This window comes from Larus michahellis, chromosome 1, assembly GCF_964199755.1.
Source record: "Larus michahellis chromosome 1, bLarMic1.1, whole genome shotgun sequence".
NCBI classification, from domain to species: domain Eukaryota; kingdom Metazoa; phylum Chordata; class Aves; order Charadriiformes; family Laridae; genus Larus; species Larus michahellis.
Window position 1 is genome coordinate 83160985 of NC_133896.1, and position 24121 is coordinate 83185105.

The window sequence follows — 24121 nt, forward strand, 5'->3', positions numbered from 1 at the left end:
AACACCATTTGAGCCAGAAAAGCAGAGAGGACAGCATAGGTTGTAGCTGTGTTGCATAATTTCTTTGCAGAAGTTGTTTTGGATTGAAGTAGATCCACCTAACCTAGCCACGTACATCCACCTAACCTTGGTTTACCCAGCATGGTTTTAGACAAGATACATCACATATTAAAAAAGGCAGCTCTCATTTTCACATATAAATGCTGAAGCCACAAGATTAAAATAATTCATTATTTTAAAAACAAACATGAAAAACACTAAAACAGAAAGGTTTTTTTGGTAGTTGAAATCACTTTTATTTGTGAGGAACGTCACCCATGCTGCACAGTTTCAAATAGATCTTACCAAGAAAAGCGGAAGTTTCTCCTCCCCATGTCCTGTAGTGAACAGGACTGGCACAAAAAAATAAAACTCATCACACCTGGGAGGTTTAGCACCAGCATCCAGTAAAAAAAAGCATTTGATTTCAATTTCAGTTCTTTGGTTGGGTTTTTTCCCTTTTCAGTCTGATGCCAAAAGAAAAATTGAAAAATTCAATACTAGCGAAACAGTGAAATTCTAAAAAAAAAAAAAAAAACAAAAAACCCCGATAACCCACAGTTGCTGCTGAAACTGGGGAGGTTGCTCTTTCTGAATCTCGCTCTCTTTTTTTTTTTTCCTCTTCATGCATCTATCTTGCAGGCGTTCCCTGGATCTCAGTTGCTGGTAAATATATTTTTTCTTTTAAGTTCCAATGTTTCAAATCTTTGCTTTCATCATCACTGTTGACATTTTATTGCTTGAGTGTTTCTTTGGTGTTACTTTTGAGTTGTATTTTAGGGCACCTGTTAAAGAGCCAAATTTAAGAAAATGCAGTTTATTAAATTCCGTTTTCCTGTTGAAGAGGTGGGATGTCAGGTGGAGAGGGAGTTATTATAACAACAGACAGGATAAGCAGGACTGGCTTATCCTGTTTGTAAGCTGGGAGTACAGTATCTTCCTAAAGCAAAACACACTAACTCATCAGCAGATGCTACTGCTATATAGACCAGATAGATCTTCCTGAAAAAAAAAAAAATACATCAGACTGATAGAACGAGATTTACTTAGTGACAAATACAGACACTGAGGCAGAGGAGAGAAAGAAGAGAAAGCAGCAGACAGTTCCTTGGTTTGCCTATGCAGCACTCTCAGAAGTTATGACAAATATCTAGCCATACATAAGAGGGATGTGGCCAGAGTCCAAATCTTAGAAGTATACACAATGCTGCTTCAGTTGGAGAACAGGAACTATCTATAATCCTTACCTGAGGGATAGTAAAGGTGCCTGGGGAGCCGGACATTACTCAGCACCACTCTGCTCGGTCACTGGAGCAGGATTTTCAGCAGGTGTTTCAGTCACCTTTGTCTGAGACACAATAAACCTTTATTATAGGCAAAGACTGACCTCCAGACCTTCCCTCTGTTCAGTGGTAGGCCCAGCACAACCCAGCTTTTAGAATAATCAAGGAAGGTGAATCTTCAGAAAATATAAACTTTAGTGTATTTCCTGTAGTATTACACAGCAGATTCTGTCAGGGGAACACCTCAAGTAGATGCACAATAAGAAAAGTCTTTCCTCATTAGGATAAAAATCTGTGTTTGCAAACAGTTCCCTGAAATCATCCAGCCCACACAGTTCAGGAAATGGATCTGGACCTTTCAAATCCATCTCTTATACTACATACAGATGGAAGGTTTGAGGAAGCTGGAAAACACAACTGTTTTTCTCCATTTCAAAAGTATTTGTTACCATCTGACCCCAATTAAGAACTATCCAGAAGCAATCTCTATCCCACTGCTGGTTCCATTTAAGATAAGCTGCTCATTCTCAAAGTAGTTCACAAGGAACAGGTAATGAAACCAGCTCCCTTCAACCACCAGCACTTTGGACTTGGCCATCAGACTCCTCCACCACACCAACAATACTCTTGGTAAAACCACCACAGGTCTTGAGCATTCACCCCATCAAAACTCCATCTCTGCCATATTTTGCCAGGAGCATGCTTACCTCTTTCCCATCCTGAGCCGGAGCATTGGGTGGACGAGGTCGACGCCGGTAGTTGTATGGGCGCCTATACCCACGACGAAGTGGCTGCTGACTCATAGCATTGGCCTCGTGATGGTTCTCTTTGTTTTCAGCCTCTCCAGCCACTGGGGCAGGGCGTGGACGCGGGGGCCCTCTGAAGAGGAGGAGAAATATGTTAAGAGAAGCTCAAGAAGGTTGAACTACCACGAACCCAGCAAAAACCTCTCTAACCAAGTACCATCTGTAACAGTTGAATGCTAGCAAATCATCCCTTTGGACTTCAGCTGGCATATAGTTGAAAGGGAAAGCTGTTTCATTGGGTTAGACAAGTAACCTGGGTGTCTCTTCACTGCTGAAGCTACATCAGCATATTCTACTGTCTGTCCTACAGTGAAGGGGTAGTTAGCCTATTTGAATTGCTGGCTAGAAGAAGAAACAAGCCAGTAGTGATCACACTGTCCGACTCTGCCAGGCTGACCTTGGACTAGTTATATACCAGTCCAGCCCTCTTCATAATTAATGGTGCAATCCCTGAGAATTGCAGTTCCACCTGTAAACCATTCCTGGATCTTTCCTCTTTGCCTTATGTTGCCCCTCTCAACCATATAAGAAAGTGAAGCATGTATCTCAGCCAGGCAAGTTGGACCTCATTAACATTAACATGTTAATGACATGAGGAGATCTCTGGGATTGGTTATTCAAAGGCAGACAGAGAGGCTTTAGGTTTGGAACTACAATGTATGGTCACATCTTAAATGTGTGGATACATAGTCTCTAACTATGGTCTACAACTCCCTCAAGGGGGGCAGTGGAGGGGGAGGTGCTGATCTCCTTTCTCTGGTGACCGATGATAGGGCACGAGGAAACAGAACGAAGCTGTGTCAGACAGAGTTTAGCTTGGACATTAGGAAAAAGTTCTTCACAGAGGGTGGTCAGTTGCTGTAACAGGCTCCCCAGGGAAGTGGTCGTGGCAGCAAGCCTGTCAGAGTTCAAGGAGTATCTGGACAACACTCCTAGTCCTATGGTTTAGTTTTAGGTTTAGTTTATGCTCCTCCTGTGAGAAGCAGGAAGTTGGACTTACAGGTCCCTTCCAACTCAAGGTATTCTATGATTCTATAAGCTATTAAGTCCATATTCCTGAAGTATGCAGAGCATTTCATCCAGTTGCCAGTACAAAGAAAGTATGTTTATAAACTGTCAAGACACAGCCAAAAGTGATGACAAAGTTACTGCCTACTATCTAGTTCCCATTAGCTGGCTTAGCTAATCCACAGCTATCCAGTCCCCAAAACCACTAGCTTTTCCAAAGGAATCTAACGTAAAAGTATCACTGTCACTGTATTTAGTGCATGTAAATGCAAACAGTACCTACCTGTTAACTCAAACAGAAACACTCTGCACGCACATTGGACAGAGTAAGCTACCATACCTCTTACAGGGGAAAACGCAACAGAAACACATAAAGTCCTGTTAGCCATGGGCAAATCATCCAGCTTGTGATTCACCCACATAACATGCAAAAGCTCAGGTGCCTCAGTGTACTTGGTGTGGCGCTATTCCTGACTGCCCAATGCTAACGAAGACTTTTGGGAATAAAATTTATTCTGCTCAGACCCCTATGAGTATTACCCCAGTTCCCACAGTCCTAGATAAGAAAGCCAACTGTAGCACAAATGTTTAAAGACAGAAACGCCCAGAGCAGAGGTGGAAGGCTTGTGGTTCTATACCCAGCATCCAGAAGGATGGATACATTTTGCATGGAACAGGTAGTCATTAAGGACAATGTTGTTATTCCTGCGAAACTCAGCTCATGTTGCTCTTGCACTGTCATTAACCTGCTGCTGTTTTTCAACAAAAATGTATATGAAAAAGTGGGGATTACATTCATTTCATAGTTCATCTCTCTCAATTCAATGTTGGAAATTGACCTCATAAGATAACTGATAGACAGACAAGGACAGGATTAAGAGGAGCAAGCAACTGAATGGCAGACTAAGACAAATTAGCTCCTTGAGAGCAGAATGCAGAATGCTTTATGAAGAACACCAGTGAAAGTAATCCAGTATTTCATTTTAAATGCCACTCATTCTCCAAGACAAAACAAGTTGCAAGAAGCCAAGAATCTGAATGAGCTTTTCCAATTAAAGTAATTCAATAAAAAAGTGAGGCAACATCCCAAAGGTATGACAGTCAGAGGTTGATTATTTCACACCGATATTTTTAACTGCACCAAATTCCTCAGCTATGGAATTGTTCCCTTCAATGCAGAGGCTGGAAGCTGGAGTGGTCATGTCAGAAATAAGGCTGGAAAATGAAGAAAACAATCCTACACTGGCCAGTTTAAGGGATGAGTAACACAGATGACTCAGCAACTTACTCCATGAATCAGTGGAGAAAGCATCAGTGTTCATGTGAAATCCAAAGGATCTTTACTAAAAGAAAAACAAGAATGGCCTACTGGGTCTTCAGGTATTCATTTATCCCAATTCTATGAATCCCTAGGAAAACAAAGACAAGGAAGCCTACTTCCCAAATAGCCTCCCAGCCTCCAATTGTTTTCCACACTGCAGATCTCCTAAGCCAGACAGGGTTCATCAGGCTACGCCTGAAGTACTGTGTCCAGTTCTGGTCCCCACCATTCAGAAAGCAGACAGACTGGATACAGCCAAAGGAGGGCCATGATGATCAAAGGGCTGGAGAAACTGACCTAACGAGGAAAGACTGAAGGTATTGGGTCTTTTCTGCCTGGAGAAGAGAAGGCTTGGGGGAAGGTGTGTGTGAGAAACAGACAACACCGCAGTATTCCAGTGCTTAAAGAGCAACTAAAAAGAGGACAGAGGCTCTCTCTTCACAAGGAGCCACATTAAGAAAAGGAGCAACAGGTACAAGTTGCGCCTGGAAAGGTTGTCTTGATACAAGAAAGACTTACAGTGAGAACAATCATTTACTGGAAAAACCTCTACAGGAATGTGGCAGAGGCCCCACCACTGAAGGTTTTCAATATGTGACTGGACAGGGTGCTAGATAAACTCATCTAGACTCTCTTTCCCACAAAAGGTTAGACCAGATTGTTTTTTCAGGTCCCTCCCAACCTGGGCTGTTCTCTGTGGTTCTATGAGCCTCCCTTTGTTTTTCAGCATGCCTCCCACTTCTTTCATTTACAGTGTCCTCATAGTATAGTCTTTTATCAGAAGAAAAAGTAAAACAAATTTCATCTACCCTTTCCATGCTAGTCATTATTCTGAGGACCTTTATAAATCTATCTTCATTTGTCTCTTCTCCCAGCCTCAGAGTCCTCAGTCACTTCCACACTTCACACATTCTTCCCCCTTCGATCATCTTGATGAGTTTTGTCTTATTAGGCTGGAAGCTCTCCAGTCTCTTTAGCACCCCCTTTCTCCAAAAATTTTATCAAGTAATAATCCTATTTTGTTACTTCTCCTTTAGGAGCCCTCCAGGAACTTAACATTTGTAAGCTGACTGACTGCAATGCCCTCCACTAGAACTAGATACTACAAGGCAACTCTAATGCTGCCTGTAAGAGATAGGACACAACGTCAGTTTTTACTGAATAGTAGGCTTTCCTCCATACAAGTAGCACCAGCGCATAGAACCGAGCCCGAGTGACACATAGGACTGAGCTATATGCACAAGCTACTAGTCCAGAGCTAAGTTGCAAACTACTGCCCGCAGTCCACAAGAAGAGTTATAGAGCACAGCCTGTCCCTCCAGATGGTGGGCCTAGCTTGATCCCAGATCAAGTGGGATTTGGATTGTCGAGGAAAGCATAAAAGACCAGCTGGGAAGGCACAGGCCCTCCAACTCACTTAGTAAATTGCTCAATTGTGAGAAGTAAGAGGATACAAAGAATTCTCTCTTTCTTAGGCTGTTCCTAGCTCTGAGCAGTATATAAGCACATTGAACAACTTCTACAGTTGTTTCCTTACTCTTGTGGCTCACCTTTCTCCTAGTAATTAAAATGCTTCTCACTGTCCCTACCATTTGCATATGCATTAATGCTAGGGAATACAGCTTCCTGCTTTTAATGAAGCCTGTGTAGATCACAAAAGCATCCAAATATAGTGACGAGCAAAGGAAATAATACAAACCTGCGATAGCGGGGACGATAGGTAGGATTCCTATGGACTTGCTGAAGTTGTCCTCCTTCTGTGACGCCATCCTTTATCTCTCCCTCACCACCCTACAGCCAAAAGAGAACAGAAGACAGAGGCAAAGATGAAGTGTTACCTTATTTCATGGGGGGTATATTAACTATAAAGCCCAATGACCTGAACACAAGGTCGAAAACAGTATATCAGTACAGAAACACCAGCATATTGGTTAAAAAGAAGCGGCAGATACTCAGAAGGCTTTAATTTGGGCAGAGATAAGAGTAGGACGGAACAAGAGCCAATAATGCTGCCCTTGTTCCTCACAGTAACAGACTAAGAGGCTATCTGACAATGCCTTAATCCCTGTCTGCCAAGAAAGGCAGAGAACCTGATAGTTCTGACACATGTGAAAGTGCATTTCAAGACATGACATTGCATAGTAAGGGGTAAACATGTTATGGAGAAGCAGCTGATCAGGACACTTCTGCATTTGGAAAGCTAACTGAAAGACATCATACTGAAACTTGCCAGAGACCACTTCTGGCCTCATTCTACACAAAGCCCCATTCCACAGAGAACTCCCACAAAAACATCAAGGAATTCAAAGACAGAAAAACTGTACTACATCATGTTAAATACTCTTCTACACAATCAACATTTTCAACCTTTCAGAGATGCAGTGGGTATCTTTCCCCTTCAGCCCTTAACTGATAAAGCTCTATTTCAGTTTGTTTGGGTTTTTTTTTCTGTGTGTTTTTTTTTTTTTTAAAGTGATAGCCATCAGTAATGTCTGTTTTGTAAACCATTACGCTATCTAGAGTTCCCATTGTACTATTCTTCCCTTTAGGGAGGGAATTTAACAAGAAATCTAGAAACAGAAGTGCATCTTCTGCATCTGATCCACTGCAAAAGAAAAGCTGTTGCTTCATGACAGCCTTCAGTAGTCTACGCTAAGTTTGACAGGTCTCCTTCCAATTCTACACAGCTATTTTAACCACCACCATTTTTTGCTCTATTTTAACTAGCAATCTCAGGCAACTGTGTGGGCAGTGAACTTTTCTTTAGCTAAGATAGCATGATGACAAACATTTAGAAAAGCTGGTGCACTGTAGCTTGTAACAAGAAATCTTGGGGAATTACATGAACCTCAGTGACTGACCTGGACAATCCTTTCCTCTCACCACAGTAAGATACCCTCCAAATGCATTAATAATTTCAAGCACTCTTTGTTGCTTTCCAAGTTTCCAAAAAGCACAAAGACATGGCCTAAAGGCAACTGGAATATTCCACATGCTGTACCTAGAAATAGCTATACCAGCTATTCTTAACAATATGACAGGGTCAGCTGCTAAGGTGAGTAGAGAGAAATCATAATTCAATAAAAAACCCACAATCATAAATAACGTTATCTGTTATGTTCTCTCATGTATAAAGCTGATCAGGATAACTGAAAATCCACAGGAACTCCCACTGACAGTAATAAAAGATAGCATCTGATAGCAGTTGAAAAGTACTCGAGAGACTCAGAAGGCAAAAGGAGAAATTACACTTCTGAGTTTAAGACAGCATTATACTACAATCTACTGTGCAATACGAATCTGTCCTTTTTCGATCAAGATGCTTCGTACTATATAACTTACAGTTTATTAGACCTGTGATGGGTGGTCAGAAGTGTCTCAGACAGTAAGGTGAGAAACAGCACTGCCAGTATTGTGTGGCAATAGTGATCCAGAGGTCTTGGGATTTGCCTTTTGTGAAGCAAGGACCTAATGCTGCTCCTGCTCTCACTCTCTTCCTCATGTGAGGACCGCAAAGCACAGAAACAGAAGAGAGCTGCAAGATGTGAAGGGAAGAGAGGACACAAAAACTAAAACAATCCCGAATGTGTTCCAGCATAATCACCATTTCTCTTCTCCAGGATTTCTGAGCAAGCACATGTGGAATCAGCACTCTGTTCTAGTACCGCAATGCCAGAAATATAGAACTACAAGGCCTAGTAGGTCTTGTCTGAGGGACAATGTGGCAAAAGCTAACAAAGCATCAACCAACCTAATCGCAGGGAGGGGCACACAACAGTATTTTTCACTAGTCAAAGCTCTCCTGTAGCACTTGACAATCAGCATTGCATTCACAGCTCTTTAAAGGCAGTATTGAATTTCTACATGTTTTTGATGGCACAACCCAAGTCCACTCCTCCCTACTAAAGGGCTGCACTGGAATCTCAGATAAAAGACTCCATGTCCTGTAGTGACAGAGGAAAGAATGACTAAACCTGATGAAGCATTACTCAAAACCAAATGCAAATATTTTTCTATTCATCTTGAACTCAATGTTGCTATGTCAGTATTTTAAATGGATTTTGCTTAACCCGTGAGTTGAACACATAATAGCAAAGCAAATGAACTGCTTAGCCCAGAAGTCCTGATAATTTCCTGCATCTTCTATAGCATCACAAAAATTCAATTAACATATTACATTAGTATCACTGTCAATTGATCTAGATGTATTGGCCAGAAGCGAAGTATAGCTCCAGAACAAAACAATTATGCTGTCAGAAGTCACTGAAACAGATACAATTTGACCAGAAAACAGAACCTGACCTTTGAGGTCTTGTTTTACTATACTGAGAGTAAGTATACGACATTCATTTATTAGGAAAGCTTCATTTGACTCTTAAAACCACCACACTACGTCTAGCATACACGTGATCCTGTTCACTCAGTCTCCTTCACAGAAACCTAACCTTTTAACTCAGTGCAATACCTTCTAACAAAACATTAGCTCATCCTAAAAGACAAATGAATGAAGCTGGCATGCTGCACTCTACGTTGTGCTATGAAGAAGGCCAAAATAGGCATGCAGGCTGCAATTCCCCGGTAAGATCTCGGTCAGATTTCCCTAACCCTGAAAAAGTACAAAATTTTATTGCTGGCCCCCCAAGAAGAGTTCTGTAAGCTTTAACTGTAACTGCAATGAGCTTTTTACCCCTCTGCTTCCCCTAATTTCTTCTTCGTTTGTTCTTATATCTCTTCAGATCAATCTCTAGCTTTTGTATAATACTATCCGTATTTTCAGGTCTCCTCTCTACAAGAAATAGTGTCAGCCTATAAAAGGGCTCTCAAACCATTTCAGTTGTTTTCCAACTCACTGATACAAAGGCTTCTTCTAGCAATGCACACAGTATTTAGATAAGGACGTCATCGGTTCTCAAGGTTGTTCCATAATTTATTGCCTGTTATAACTTTCTGACTACAGCTCCATACCATGTCTGTGTTGTCACAGACAGTTCAGTGAAAACCACAGCCTCTTTTCTGTAGTGGATGCAATTAAGAAATTTTTGAAATGAACAAGTAATTCCATTTTCCACAGAACTCTCCATGCAATCCAAACGCAGTTCCACTGGAGCTCAGATTCCTCAAGGTTTTCTTCGCTCTTGAGAAATTCACACAACGTGTTCAGAAACAGACGCACTAAGTTACATGCAGAGTAGAGACCCATTTGAGCTAGCATGGCAAACAAAGAATAGCATCTCCGGTTTGCCTAAAACCATTCCAGTGAGGAAGGCGAAATCAGCTCTTGCTGAGCTACAAGGTTGGACAGGAATTGTTAGCCAACATCAATTAAGAGTTCTTGAAGCCTAGAAGGTCACCACGTCAAAAGTCACCTCGACGAATTAAACAAACACCCAGGTTAACATCCTTTTGTAAATTATCATTTACAAGTTTTGAAGGCTGTAATTCTTCGAGTCAATGATCTCAGAGAACGAGCAGTATGGGTTTGGTTATGAAATTGCAGATTACTTCATAGGACATGAGGCACCAGTCACACCAGGCTAAGGTCTGGTGCCCACACCAAAACAGTCTGGGGACTCAGATGTAAGCAAGCCAAAGGAAAAGAGTGTGATAACACAATTTGTTCCCCATGTGTACATCTTCCAGTACTGGGATCCAAGGGTGTTACAGTGTCACATGCAAACCAGATTTTTAGCATTTGCATAAGACATCCAAGAGAAGAACATGTTGCAGCATAAATACCCTGAGACTGAATGTTCCCTATGTCCAAGATGGGTCTAACATGATCACTCTTCAGGCAGAAAGAAACAGCAGCTTTCCATACTCAGCAGCACACAGGGTTGTCTAAGTGTTGACATGTCTGCTTATTTAAAATCTCAAGCGGCTCCAAGACAACACTAATACCACCAACTAAAGCATTTACTCCCAATAAAGACACTTGAGGGCGATTTTAATCTCAGGAGAGCAAATGGAACCGGAATCAATACTGGAATGTTGCTGGTTGATGAGCTAACAGATAAGACTAGAAATATCAGAAAGCGGAACAAACCAGAGTATCCCAGTTCTTTGCCACTTGGCATGTCAGCTGAAGCTACAAACTGTATTGCCACAAAGGCAAAGACATACTCAGCAGTAAGTATTCATCGGTTACCAGCACCAGCTTCTAGCAGTCTCAAAAGGGACTCAGAAAGAATACCTTTCACGTATTTAAGGCTCAGTGGTGCCCAACAGGATTAAAGAAGAGACCTTACAATAGCTAGTATAAACAGCTAGGCTTTAAGGAAAGCTTTGACAACACTCAAGTTTGCTCCCATGCTGTCAACTCTCTAGAACAGGATGAGAGGAGAGTTGTGTTGCTTGGGTAGAGACTTCCACCAGGGCTCTCATATTAGGTCATTCATACATTCCTACAAGCGATGATCACAGACTGAACTATGAAAGGAAATATCAAGCCTAGAGTACATTCCAGCTGGATTGTTCCAGGCATCCATTTAGCAGAAGCATGATGTGGATAGGAGCAGTAACTGCTAGAACTACAGCCATGTACCTCATACTTCTCCCCCTGCAAAAACTCGCAGAGAGCTGCTTAGGAAGGCTTGCAGATGTTATGCAGAGCTGTGCATAGCTAGTTTAAAGAAAAAATGCATTATTTTTACACTGTACTGCTGTAGGCAGAGGCCTATAAGGAGGTTTCAACTAGTTGGTTAAACTACTACCATGCCATGCAAAAATGATGAACTTCTAAATAAATCTGGTTTTCCAAGTACCTCTTCCAAATTATAGTTACACTACTTAAGGTAATATAAATACTTCCCCTTTCTTCAGGTAAGGGGCATGGTGAACCACTTAATGGTCTGAAGAGTAAACACAAAGGAGTGAGACACCTAACAGCCCAAGAGATGCTTTTAACACAATTGTAGAAAGACACACCAAGGAGGGGCCTACAGGACACCAAATAATAGAAAATATCAGTATTGACATCAATGATGTGCTAGAGGGAGCCAGAACATTACTGAAGAACACTCAAAACTTAGTTAAGCATCAACAGTTTACTATATGCCAGTGCTGAACCTGTAGTTCCCTCTCATGAAAAGATCAGAAGGCTGCTGAGGACAAAGGATTATCACCACTAGAGAAGTCAAACTTACACTTCGAGGAGGTCCACGGCGTCGGCCATAATAGCCACGTCGATAGCGGCGCCGGTCTGCAGCATAACGGCTGCCTTCTACAGGGACTCCATCTGGACCAGTGACGTTAGCTGCTTCTGCACCCTAAAAGGGCCAAAGGAAAGTAATCCAGGGCAGGGCAAGAAAAGAACAACCAGGTACAGGGAGAAAATAAAAACAGGAAAGAGACTTGTCTGCATCAGTTCCAAGCTACAGAGATTCCTTCCTCCCAAGTAACACAAAAGCAGGTCTGTTATTCTCAACCCTGTAACACAAGAGTTACGATCATGAGTTAATACCCCATCAGCCAGGCTGAGTTCAGGGGGAAAAAGGAAGAAGTAACTGATTAAAGGCAAAAAAAAAAAAGAAACCCAAACCAAAAATCAAAAGAGCTCAGAAGACTCAAAAAATGTTTGAGAAAGTAGAAGTGCAAAAAAAACTTGAATGTTCTTACAATTATTAAGCTACCAGACTCCAGGACAAGTTCTTCAGGGCAATATATGCAGCAGTTAATGTTTACTGAGCAGACTGCAAGCTCCGAGTGCTCTATCAAGTAAAAATTACAAACTCTAGAAGCACTAGGATATAGTTAGAGTTTTGATAAGTATCTAGAAACACTTCTTAACGAAGCCTTTAAAAAGCAGATCTTCCACAGAAAAGTTGTATGAATGCCACCCACTACAGGGATTAACACATTAGACAAAGCCACCAGATACACAGCTAAGGCTCTGTGCTACTCCCCACCAGAGTGATGTTAACTCTGTTGGACCACACTCCTAAATCTCTTACCTTCTCTCCTTCAACCACATCAAATTCTACAGTCTCTCCGTCACCAACACTGCGCAGATATTTCCGTGGGTTGTTTTTCTTTATCGCTGTCTTTAAAGAAAAAAGATACAGGAAAATACATTAGTTTATCTTACTCATTTTCATACACATTCATACCCTGAAGATAAGGGAAGGATAGTATTCAGCTACAACCCCAACTCTACATACCAGATCAATCACCACACCAAGTTACTTCATAGTCACAGATGCCTCATTTCACAGGCTCTCCAATACTCAGGGGCAAGGTTTACTCCTTGCTCAATACTCATGAGTTTACAGATCAGCTGTTGCTCCAGGATCCCCTCTGTCAAGCCTACTAAATATTCAGACCATTACATATTTCTGTATGAACTGAGTTCGCACTGTTTGATCTCCTGCAAGCTGTACAAAGGCAGCTCCAGCAGCAACTGTGACCCATGCTTTCAGAGCCATTAGGAGACTGTAGGCCATCTACAGAGAAGTTAAGACCAGGAGCAATTTTTAGAAGATGACATTAACTATAAGGCATCATGGCAACTCATAGTAACTGGAGAAGAATTACTAGAACTCTGATCTAACATAAATAAGCTTTTTATCTAAGAACTGTGAGGGAGACAGAAAAAAAAAAAGTTAGGTGAGTCCCTAAGGAACACAGGAATAGCACCTGTGAACAGACACTGTTCACAGTACAGAACAGACAGTCTCAGTCTTAGTCATCTTTTCTAAACAGAAACCCCAAAATACCATTAACAATGTGGCTTTGGATCAAAACCAGTTGAAAACCTCCTCACACTCACAGGAACATTCAAGCCTCCTGAAGCCATTTTTCAGCCTGTCAACTACAGAGGCCTTTTGCTCTATGGAGTATCTCTACAATTCCACAAAAGGCAATTAGCAAGCCTACTATCTGTTCATTTGCTAAGGGTTCACAAACTGGAAGAGGCCAGGGGAGAAACAGACAAACGACCAAACAAAACCAAAACACACACATTATACAAGCCAATCTAGGGGCCAGCTTTTTACTGAAGTTCTCTTAGATTAAGACCAATCCACTTCAAGTTTTCTGACAGGGGCATCTTTTGTTAGCATGAAGGAGGCAGGTGCAGATCCAGTAGACAGAACCACACAGGAAAATACAGGGCACAAGTCTGACTTAAGAAATGGGATGCAGGGCAGAAACAGAAGAGAAGAGAGAGTTTTCCTATCCATCTGCAGTTCAAGGAAAACAAGCAGAATGAACAATAGTTGAGTTGTTGCCCATGCGTGGCAACTACAGTCATTCAGTCAACAACAGCCCAAAAACATTTCCCACTGAAGGAAGAGTTCTAATCAGTTTAAAGTTGAGCTTGACCGGTTTAGGAAAAAGTATTCTCATTGTTGCTGAATACAGTCCCCTTTGTGTTTTAGGCAATAGGCCAGCATGTCCTTTTAGCCCTACATCTAGCCACACCTTTCCCTGTACCCTGCAGTGTCCCTGAACAGCTTAAGGAAGAACACAAGAGTGTACATATTATTGCTATCAAAAAAAAAACCACAACAGCAGGGTTTTTTGATACAGAAAGAGAATGAGCTGCTCAAGTGAATTCTTTTGGGAATTACTTTACAAAGCGAGACTCCCACCATCAGCTGAGACAGCTTTGTTTGCTTTCTGCTGACCTATTAGTATAACTGCCCCATTTCTAAAATCAGCTGGAAGTGCCAGCTTTTCCACAAATGCTATATACTAAGACTAAAATCATTATCTTCACTGCAGACTAAGGGCTTAATTCTTTCACCACCACTTGTACTGAGACAACTGACTCAAACTCATGAGACTTGTGCTCTGCATATGAAATTCAGCTTGTTGATACCTCTGTCAAACTCCTTCCCCTTCCTCATAAATGCAGAGGAAGAAAGGACTACCAGATTTCTTTTCAGCAGAGGGTGTACTCAAGATTAATCAAGCTCCTCAAACATCCTCTAAGAAGGGTAATGGAAGATAAATTTGATAGGATTCCATATGTTCTGTTCCAGCTTTAGGGACAGAAACTTCAAGATTCAGATTTACAATTGAATAACCTGCCAATAGGAAATAGAGGCTACCACACACAGTAGGCTGGAATCTGTTTTATAAAGACAACCAGGAACAATTTTCAGTAAGTCCTAGAATTCACAGCAGAAACTATACAGCTTTACTACTTACTACTTCAGCTGCAGGTAAACATTGCTGAAAGAAGCCTCTAACAAGCCTAAGCTCTAAGCTTGATGAAAATACTTTTTACTCTTGTATATCCAGAGGGGAGAAAGCCCTATTCTCTCTGTTACTGTTCACCAGCATCCTGCAGGCTTCAGCTTCTTTGATTAAAAAGACAGATGTTTTGTGTTAACACAGACAGCACTCAACAATTAAGACAGAGCCTTTCCTTTCCCAAGGGGACACTAATGAACAGACAGCTATAAAAGTCTTCAGAGCTAGTTCAGTATTTTGTTTGGAGGAGTTCTTTCCATATCCTCGTGATATCACCACATCATGTGCCCATACAGCACTGCCACAGCAATAGCCAAGATTTATTACACCAGTAACTGGTGCACATACATGAGGCTGTGCCCAAGGAATATGATCCAGTGAAGAAAGAGACAGACCTGTGCAGCAGAAGAGCTTAACTCCTCCTCACTGCTTGTTGATTCAAACTACACCTAATTAAACTGGACTTCTCTGGCTACCAGCAATTTTAATGGTACTTAATTAATACAAGACCCTCCTTCCCCCCAGACACACTCCAGCCTACAAGGCAGGCCAATTCCTATTGCTCACACCACCTCTAACTGACACAGTGCCCTAGATAGTGTTAAAGTACATCAATAGCACCTTGCTCGAACCAACAGATCAAGGATGGATGCAAGCAAGACAAAGCAGGTGAAGAATTACCCTTCCCCAAAACACTGCTTGGGTCCCCGGCAAGACAAAGGGTTAATTCAAAGCAAGCCATGCATGCCCTAAAGAGAAAAGCATTTTAATCTGTACCAGGTTTATAAATAGCATCCAATAGCCAGACACCCAGCGTTAACCCCCATTCCAATCATGAGATCGGCCTGTTCCCTCCCCACTGCGGATGCGTGCTGGGGAGGCAGGGAGGAGGCTGTATCTATTCAACTAGGTCAGCCTTATTCTGAAGGGATTAGGCATGTAATCCAGGCCCTCCCAGAACGGGTGCAGGGAGGAGGGGCAGAACCGGCAGGAACCGAGGAGAGGGAGCTTGCAGCAGGATGTTTGCTTACGCCATGGATTTGTCTGCCTCGCTGGGCAGGCCCCATCCACTGGCCCTGCCGAGCCAAGCACCCAGGGCAGGAGCTCCAGCCAGAAAGCCCCAGGCTCTGGTAGCAAGCACATTCCCGTACAGGAACGGCTCGAGATGGACACAGTCATTAAAGAAGGAGGGTGACGATTAGAAATTGGTCCATGCATTGAGATGTCTTGCTCCCAGACCGCTAACTGAATTGGGAATATGTACTGCACACTCTTCCCGACATCTTCACTCATTAGAGGCACTAGACTTACTCCCTCCTAGCTTCATCCATTTTAAGGCTAATGAGTCTACACCCCTTGACCCAGAGAAATAGTTATCACAGGCTATTTAATCATGAAGCCACAAAAAACTAAACTAACTCTTGATGTGGACCAGCATGTTTAACACAACTACATATGTATATATCCTTGTCCTCTGTAACCAACTCCAAGTACAAGGTTCCTGATTATATTTGACAGAAATACTACCACTTATGCCACAAAGATCATGCTTTTAAGAATCATATGGGCCAGCAGACATTTCATATGGGACAGGCTCCAGGGGCAACATTCCATTTCCTGGTGAAGTAAAGCCTCAGATGATGCAAAACCAGACCTAAACCAACTAACCAGTTTGTATCAGCATGGAGACAGCATCCTCTGTCTTCCCATTAGTTGCCTGTGTCCTAAGAATCACAGTATAAGCTTAGAACAGCCTACTGGCAGTTCAGGGAAACTGTCAATAACAAGCCGCTAGGCAACCTCTCTCCGCTTGGGCACACTTGGCACACAGCCTTCCCTCTCTCCTTCCTAAGAGCAGCTGCCTCATGCAGCAACAGCTGATGGCAACCCAGGCTGGTCAAGAGCCAGATTAGATCACTTTCTCTCCAATACCAGGGAGGGCAGACAGAACAGACCTGCAAGTTAAGAGGGCAGGAAGAAACAGAAGACACAAGCAGCACATGGAAGTTGGGGAGAAGGACAGACCACAAGTAGCAAGGTCTTTACAAAACAGGAGTCATCTCCTCAGAGAAGAGATGACCAAACAAAACCACACCAAAAACATCCTCGAAAACCTTTAGTGTTCAAATCAGAGCAGACAACAGAAAGCGTGAACCATTTAATACCTGCTCCTTCAGTTACAATTCCTGAGAGAAGGGAAACATACCCTAATATTGCTCCCTGAAAATTTCAACATACATGTCCACTCAAGGTATTTGTGGTAAATATTCTAAGAAGCCAGGACATGGTTGGGTGGCTGTTTCAGGAAGTTGCATTAGAAACCTATCATAGTGCACATCTCCAAGTACAATTATTGCTGTCTTACCTGATGAACAAACACGTCTTCTTTGGTATCATTTCTGCGAAAAGAAAGTGAGAAGTCATAAGAGTTTAGATTAAGAGATTTAAATAGAAGTCCCTGACTTCACAAGTGAAGCCCTCCTTCCCCCACCCTGTAGTACATCCCCTGGATTCCATCCATTCTGCGTAAGACTATGCTACCAAGACCCTGCTCTGAATTTCTAGGGTCATATGCTTGACAGCAGAAAGGACCGCCCACCTTCAGAAAGGTGAGGTTCTCCGTAATCTTCTGGTAAACATTCAATATTTTGTTTTGACACAGAGCAGAGTTAATCACTACACCACTTGCCTTTCACTATTCAACCCTCCCAAAAAAACTTCCACAGGGGCTGCAACCTGAGCTGTTATCCCAGAGGTCAAGCAAGACTATCAACAGGACTGGCCACAGCTGTTAACAGAGCTCTCCTTTCAGTGAAACTCAAAGCAACTATGCACAAGAGGTGTTAGTGGAGTCCATTGGAGAGGAACCCAGACACGAACATGAGGTTGCCCCGATCAGCCCAGCCAGTTCAGGCTTTCGCATGCAAAGCATGAAGACAGGTCTGAGACCTCAATTCTGTGTTCCCATACAACAGAAAAAGCCTAGACCCTGCCGTCTGTTCACTCAATTCCTTCTTGACAGCGGGAACAGGAGCATCAAAGAGTTTGTGAAGATAACGCGTAATCCAAAGCTTGTTGCACTGGACTGAAGTAACAGTAGACTTTGGTTTAGGAAGAAAGGTAACACGTTGTTACACCATATCCAACCTCAGGCTCTCACATCAACTGCTGTGAAAGACTTTTAAGAGTACTTGATAATTCAAGCTTTTCTTCTAAGCTTACATAATACTGGATAGTAGTATCCAGAGACTGGTATTAATACTGTACGGGACTGCCTTCAGATCCATGAAATGGGGCTCTTCTACCCCTTTCTATGGTGTCCAACTCACCCAAACCTACCTGCTGTTTAACAGCTCAAGGACTTGCAGGACAAAACTTGCCAGGTATGTCTTTTGCAAGACAATCATTCACCATGCAGGAGCTTCATTTTTCATAAAGCACACAAGACATTTAAGCCCCTCAGCCCCACAGATATTCCAGCCTTAAAAGCCAGAGTTTCCTCCAGTAACTTGCAAGTGTTGATCTTGCGCACCTAGGGTTGAAGTGTCATCAGTATCACTTACAGATATTTGGATTATTGATGCCATTCAGAAGTTTGCTCACATTCAGAGAGGAAAAAGAGATACAAAGGGAGAACCTTCTGTGAACCCAGGCCTGGGATATCTTCAGTTAGATGGTATCAGAGAATCTCAATGTGCATTTAGAGTTGGTATTTTGACCAATCAGTTAATATTTGAATTTTTACCTGGAAGTATTTCCTCTCATCCTCCAACCTTACTTGCATTTAAGCTTTAAAAAAAGCCAGGCAGTCATGAAAACATACAGCTCATTAAAGGTGTAGTATCAATAAACATGAGAAACAAGTAAGAAGTTTGTAATGAGTCTGACCCTTTCTGTTTTCTCCCCGTACATGCAACCTTCAATGGAGGGTGTGAGGGGGTAAGAGTCCCCTGAGATGATATCCAAGTTTGTTGGATGTCTGGCCGAAATGGCTATCAACTGCATCATGTAGTCAGGTCCATGGGTCTCTGCTGCAACTACTAACGCATGACATATTATCTGTACCATGAGTCTTAGTACAGTAAATACGACTATCATAATGTAAACATACCTGTTGATAAAGCCATATCCATTTCTGACATTGAACCACTTGACTGTGCCAAGAACTTTGGTGGCTGGAAAGAAAAAGTTAAAGAAGTTACTCTAAAACATAATGAAGTACAAGAATGTTACAAAAATACTTTTATACCTGCGTATGAAGTCACAAGCAAACCTATTCTGCTCCCTTAACATTTAAGGTGTACCTTCACTGCCCACTTCAGTTTATATAAATGCAATAGCAGGAAGCAGTGCTTTCACTTGCTGTTCTTCATCCAAGAGTTTACCACACAGCATCTAGAATGAAGTCCAACTCTCTTTTCAGAATTGACCATATATCCCTTCTCTTTTTTCACTTCTTATCCCAGAAGTGGGCAGTGAAGCTGGAAATCCCACTGCCATTCATCAGTTCTCTTTGGCTTAGTAGCTAGACATGAAACATCGCTGAAGAAAGCTGTTTAAAAGTCCTCTCACTCGGAGTTACTCTTCCTTGGAAAGGAGAGCTGGTCAAAGAAGCAGTATCCAGCACCATGCAACTCTCCCAAGCGAAAAGGCAGCACACCCTTATATCGGGCAAGCTCTTTCTTGCATTGTCAACATCACTCTAACCAAACAAGATCCCACAACATGGGGTTTTTTTTGTTGTTTGCATTTTTTTATATTCCTACTTCTAGAGATCCAATTTACCAGTTAAAGTGACCAACTTTATATTCCAAGGTGTCTAGGATCAAGACAAGCTCCTGTCTCAACACCAAAACAGTGTCTTATTTAGAAGCTATACTTCAGCGTCTTATAGGATCTAGCAAAACCTGTTCCTCCAACATATAGGTACGTGTGGGAGGAACTCAACAGCAATGGAGGTAGTTCAACCTCTCCTCCTCTCAGCAACTGGGCGGAGGCCACAGACTTGTGCCTTACAAACCTGCAGAAAAGGGAAAATTTTGGGCTCTGGATTTTGACAGATGTTACGATGTATCATGATCACAGCTATTTAACAATTATTTGAAAAGGGTCTAGTCACCTACAGATGACTGCTTGTTAAAAAACATTACATATGTTTGGGGGGTGGGAGGAACCCAAGAGGCAATTAAAAGGAAAATAGTCTAGAGAGACTCTCCTGTTCAGAAGTCCAAGCCACTCTGCTAGAGGCAAGGACACACTGCAAATCATTACCTTCATCTGCTCTACACCTACATTCTTCCCTAAACATCCACTAGATGACAGAGCTAGACAGACCTTTGGTCTCACACAGTCTTGCCATTCTTATATACCCCTCAGACAGACAAAAAGAGCAACCTCTTCCTCCTGCCCTGAACAGCAAGCCATTTCTCATTGCACCTATAGAAGTGAAGGTTTTGGTCTTTAATACAAATTTTAGCGGACAGCGTGGAAGACGTAAAACCACGTTAAGACTGAGACAGTTCTTAGAAGAGGGCTCTACTTAGTACAGCATCCATACCCAAGACTTCTTCCTTACAGAGATAAAGAACCTGAGTTCCACTGCCTAGCACCGATTCAATAACAATGACAGTCTTCAGCATTAACAATTATAGTTGTGCTTTTAGGTTCAGTTTCATGGGGACATCACTGTGGTAGGGATAAGCATCTGTACCTAAAGGCACTGGCTACATACAAGATCTCACTGCACTAAGATAAGTTAGCAGGGGAAGAAACAGGGTAAGGGAGGATGGGAGCTCAGAAACAGGTGCCAATTGCACGTGCAGATTTTAGCCTGCTTTAAGAAACAAAGCTAATACCACTGATTCTTCCACCATCATCCTTTCCCTCCCCCACAAAACAGCTATTGAATCTGTTGGCCTATTTCAATCAGATTAGGCGAGAAACCTAGGAAGCCTGAGGAAAACCCTCAGAAAAGGCAGAAAGCTGGCAGAAGGAGAGGCTGTCAAAACTCACTCTACGTGGCCAACTGGCTGCTGATAAATGGAAATCCACACACACAGCTTCGGAGCAGCATTGCTGCTTTTGCATAAGCTGCTAGAGACCAGGAGTGAGTCTCCAATATATTCCCTGAAACAGCATACTGGGGAAATACCATTCCCTACCCACATTAGTCTCAGTGTCTCCCCTAAGCATTACAGTGGTGGGGGGAGACCATCAGACACAATAGCATGACACTGAACATCCACATGGCCATGGTGCTGCCATCGTAAAGCCTGAGCTGTCATAGCAGGGAGATGAAGCAAGGAGGAGGGCAAGCCCAGCAGACGCCACAACCAGTTTTAGTGAGGAGTCAGAGAAGGTAGCTGATGTGTTGACACCTGTCCCGCCAGCAAGTGAAAGCCCGCATATTTCTACAAGATGTTGTACTCTGATGCTATCAGAGGAAACAATCACCAGCTACTCCCACCCATGCCAAAATAGCCTTTTCATTAGTTTTAACAAGCCAAAGCTTCCTGTGACCAAGACAGAAGAGAAAGCTGACTAACCTTTATCCTTATTCCTAGAAGTCCGACATTTGGATTGCCCTGGGCAAGCATCAAACCTTGCTTCTAATGGGATCTTTGTAAGAAGAGACTTAAGTGAACATAATTACAAGATCATTAACACAGACATTTGAGGTGGACTTGAACGTAAGTCCATTTTTAATTAGCATTATCAATGATCATTTTCCTTACAACTCCTGCTAAAAAACTTGCCTAACAATAAGACCAGAGTGAAAGAACATCACCACGTTGGTTTTCTTTTTCCTGCTAGACCAGTAAAGGCACTTGTGTCCTCGCCGCCACCCCCCCCCCCCAAAGCAATAGATGAACAAGATAAAAACATTACCAGAATTAAACAAGCCGCGTTAAGGCAAGAAGCAGCCAGACATACCAACAGATATGGATGTGCCTTGACCGATTACTGACAAATCGGATAACAGAACAGGGGGAAAAAAACCCCACACAAACAGTACCTCCAATTTCTGTTTTGCTAGAACCCTTCTTAACTCAGCTCCAGAGAAATCCTTTACCTGGCTCCTCTATTTGCTGCTGTATGACCTCACTCTTTCCCTTCCAAAGGGGATACTGCCTTTCCTTCATGTAAGTTTGTGACACCGCACTATCGCTCAGCCACGGCTTTCTTTGCCTTGCTAACCTCCTCAAGTTAGGCAGTCACAAACACCAGATCCCTACTTCCACCTTTTCAACAGGTCGATCCAGTTTGATCCCAATAAAGAAACACTAGCTGTGACGCTGGCCTTGCGCGCCGAGATGGCAACTTGGCATTTCACTTGCGCCTTTACTGATAAAGCAGAAACGCAAAAAAACCAACCAACCAAACAACAACAACAAAAAAACCCAAACAACAGAACCACCACTAATCCTAGAGGCACTATTAAAGCAGCATTCCTGATGGATAGGAGAGTTGTGAGAAGACCTTCAGATGAAAGGGGGCCAACACCTGGCTCAGCGGCAAACCCTTCCAAGGCGGGGTAGGGGGGGATGCCCCTGCGGGGCAGGGGGCCGGCGGCAGGTGCCGGGAAGCCCGTCAACATGGCTACGTTTCACTCGCTATTCCCCGCCCGGCCCCGGGCGCTTCTCCGGGACCGGGCGGGGCAGCGGACTCTCTCCGCCGTTGCTCCACACAGGTGCTTCGGCCCTAACTCCCCGACTTGGCGTCCCGGCTAAGCGCCGCTCGGCTCCCCCCGGCCGGGGGAAGAGGAGGAGGAGGAGGCGGCACGGCCGCCTCCCCCCGAGCGCAGCCTGACTCACAGCCGCCGGGGGGGGGAACCGGGCTGGGCCCCGGGCGGCGGCCGCCATGTGCTGCCCCCCCCCGCCGCCACTCCCGGGGAAGTTGGGAGCGGGGCCCGGCACTCACCCAGCACTTTCTTCTCCGTCTCGGCCGCGGCAGTTGTGGCGGTTGTGGTGGTGGCGGCGGCGGCAGCAGCAGCAGCGGGGGCCGCCTCACCCACAGCCGCACCCGGCGCGGCGGCGCTGACGGGGCTCTTGGGCTTGGCGTCCGGCGGTGGCGCGGGGGTTCCTGCCGGGGCGGCGGCAGCGGCTGCTGCTACGGTAGTCGTGGTGGTGGTGGCGGCCGCGGCGGGCGGCGGGCTGGCGGTGCTGGTCTCCGCCGCCTCGCTCATGGTGCCTGGCGGGATGGGTGGCGGGCGGTTGGTGCGCGGCGCTGGGCGGCTGGTATCCCTCGGGCCCGCGCTGGGTCTTACTGCCCCCAAAATGGCCCCGCCGAAGTTTTAACACAGTCAGCGGGGGCCGGCGCCGGCACTCGCGCCGCCTCATTAGCATTTAAAGGGGCCGCGCCGACATGGAGCGAGCAGAGCGGGCGGCGCGGGGTGGAGAGGAGAGCGGCTTGCCCCCGCGGCGGAGGACACGCGTGGGCCCGGCCCGGCATGGCGTGGGAGGCCAGCGGGTGGCGAGTGAGTGAGTGAGTGAGTGAGTGGGCGGGCGGGCGGGAGGACCAAGGCGCGGGTGGACGCGCCGCGGCCCTTTCTGCGTGCGCGGTTGTGCGGGTACATACGTGGCCGCGTGTGTGTGCAGGAGTGTGTGTACGTGCGTGGGGCGTGCGCGCGGCCGCGGCGCGGAGCGGAGCGCCGCGGGGAGGGCGCGCGTCCGTGTCTGTGGGTGCCCCTGCGCGCGGGCACGTGTGCGCGTACATATATATATGTATGTATATACGTGGGACGCGTGGGAGCGCGGAGGGGCCGAGCTGCCTGTCGGCTCCCGCGTGGGCGAGCGCGGCTCGGTGCGGCAGGGGCCGCGCTTTGTACGCCCGCTCCCGCGCGGGCGGCTGGGGGGATGAATGAGTGCGTGTGTGCGTGAGCGTGGAGGTGCCTGCGCTGGCGTTGTCGCTCCTGTTGCTTTCCTTGCCGCCCGTTCCACGTCGGCACTTTCTCTCCCGTGGGGTCCTCCCGCTCGCACCCCTCTGACGGCTGGTTCCCCGCCGTCCCGCTGCTGCCTCATCTCCGCGGCGCGGCCCCCGCAGCCTCCTCCCCCGCCTTCCTGCCTCTTTTTGCTCTTCCCATGTCTTTCCCACGGGTTTTGGACACCCCCGCGGGTGCCCTTTCCGTGACGTTTCTGCTCTCTTTTGCAGTTTTCACGCCGGCACCCCTTCCTTGCGCCACACTCCCACCACGTCACTTTCCGTAATAGCCGCTGCCTTGTGCCCACCCTTCCCGATGAGACGGGTGCCTGAGCTGAAGCTTCATGCACGCGGCCTTCTCTGCTTTCTGAAGTTTTCCTTTGCTTCTGTGTATACCTGAAGACTCAAAGAGCGTGGTGCTGTTTGGCTTTCGCTGTGTGCTCCCTCCATATCCCCACTTCTCAACAATTCCTTGTTAGTTCTCACAACAAAAATGAAGGTCTTCGGAGGGCATCCCTTGCTGAACATCATCGTAGAATCATAGAATGGTT

General features: G+C 44.7%; 1 protein-coding gene across 2 annotated transcripts; it reads right to left on the reverse strand.

Moving 5' to 3' along the window:
- Positions 1-271: 271 nt before the first annotated feature.
- On the reverse strand, positions 272-23642 carry YBX3 (Y-box binding protein 3). 2 transcript variants are annotated; one of them, XM_074589018.1, is made up of 9 exons: positions 22572-23642; positions 18763-18826; positions 17017-17050; positions 12407-12496; positions 11600-11722; positions 6157-6248; positions 2030-2201; positions 1287-1387; positions 272-824 (listed from the first exon to the last, which is right to left on the reverse strand). In XM_074589018.1, the coding sequence occupies exons 1-8, from the start codon at positions 22834-22836 to the stop codon at positions 1322-1324; spliced, it is 906 nt and encodes a 301-aa protein (XP_074445119.1). In that variant the 5' UTR covers positions 22837-23642; the 3' UTR covers positions 272-824; positions 1287-1321. The 2 variants fall into 2 exon arrangements, with proteins under 2 accessions (XP_074445119.1, XP_074445126.1); XM_074589025.1 differs by having other exon boundaries at positions 272-1041; positions 22572-23283.
- Between the last annotated feature and the right edge of the window lie 479 nt (positions 23643-24121).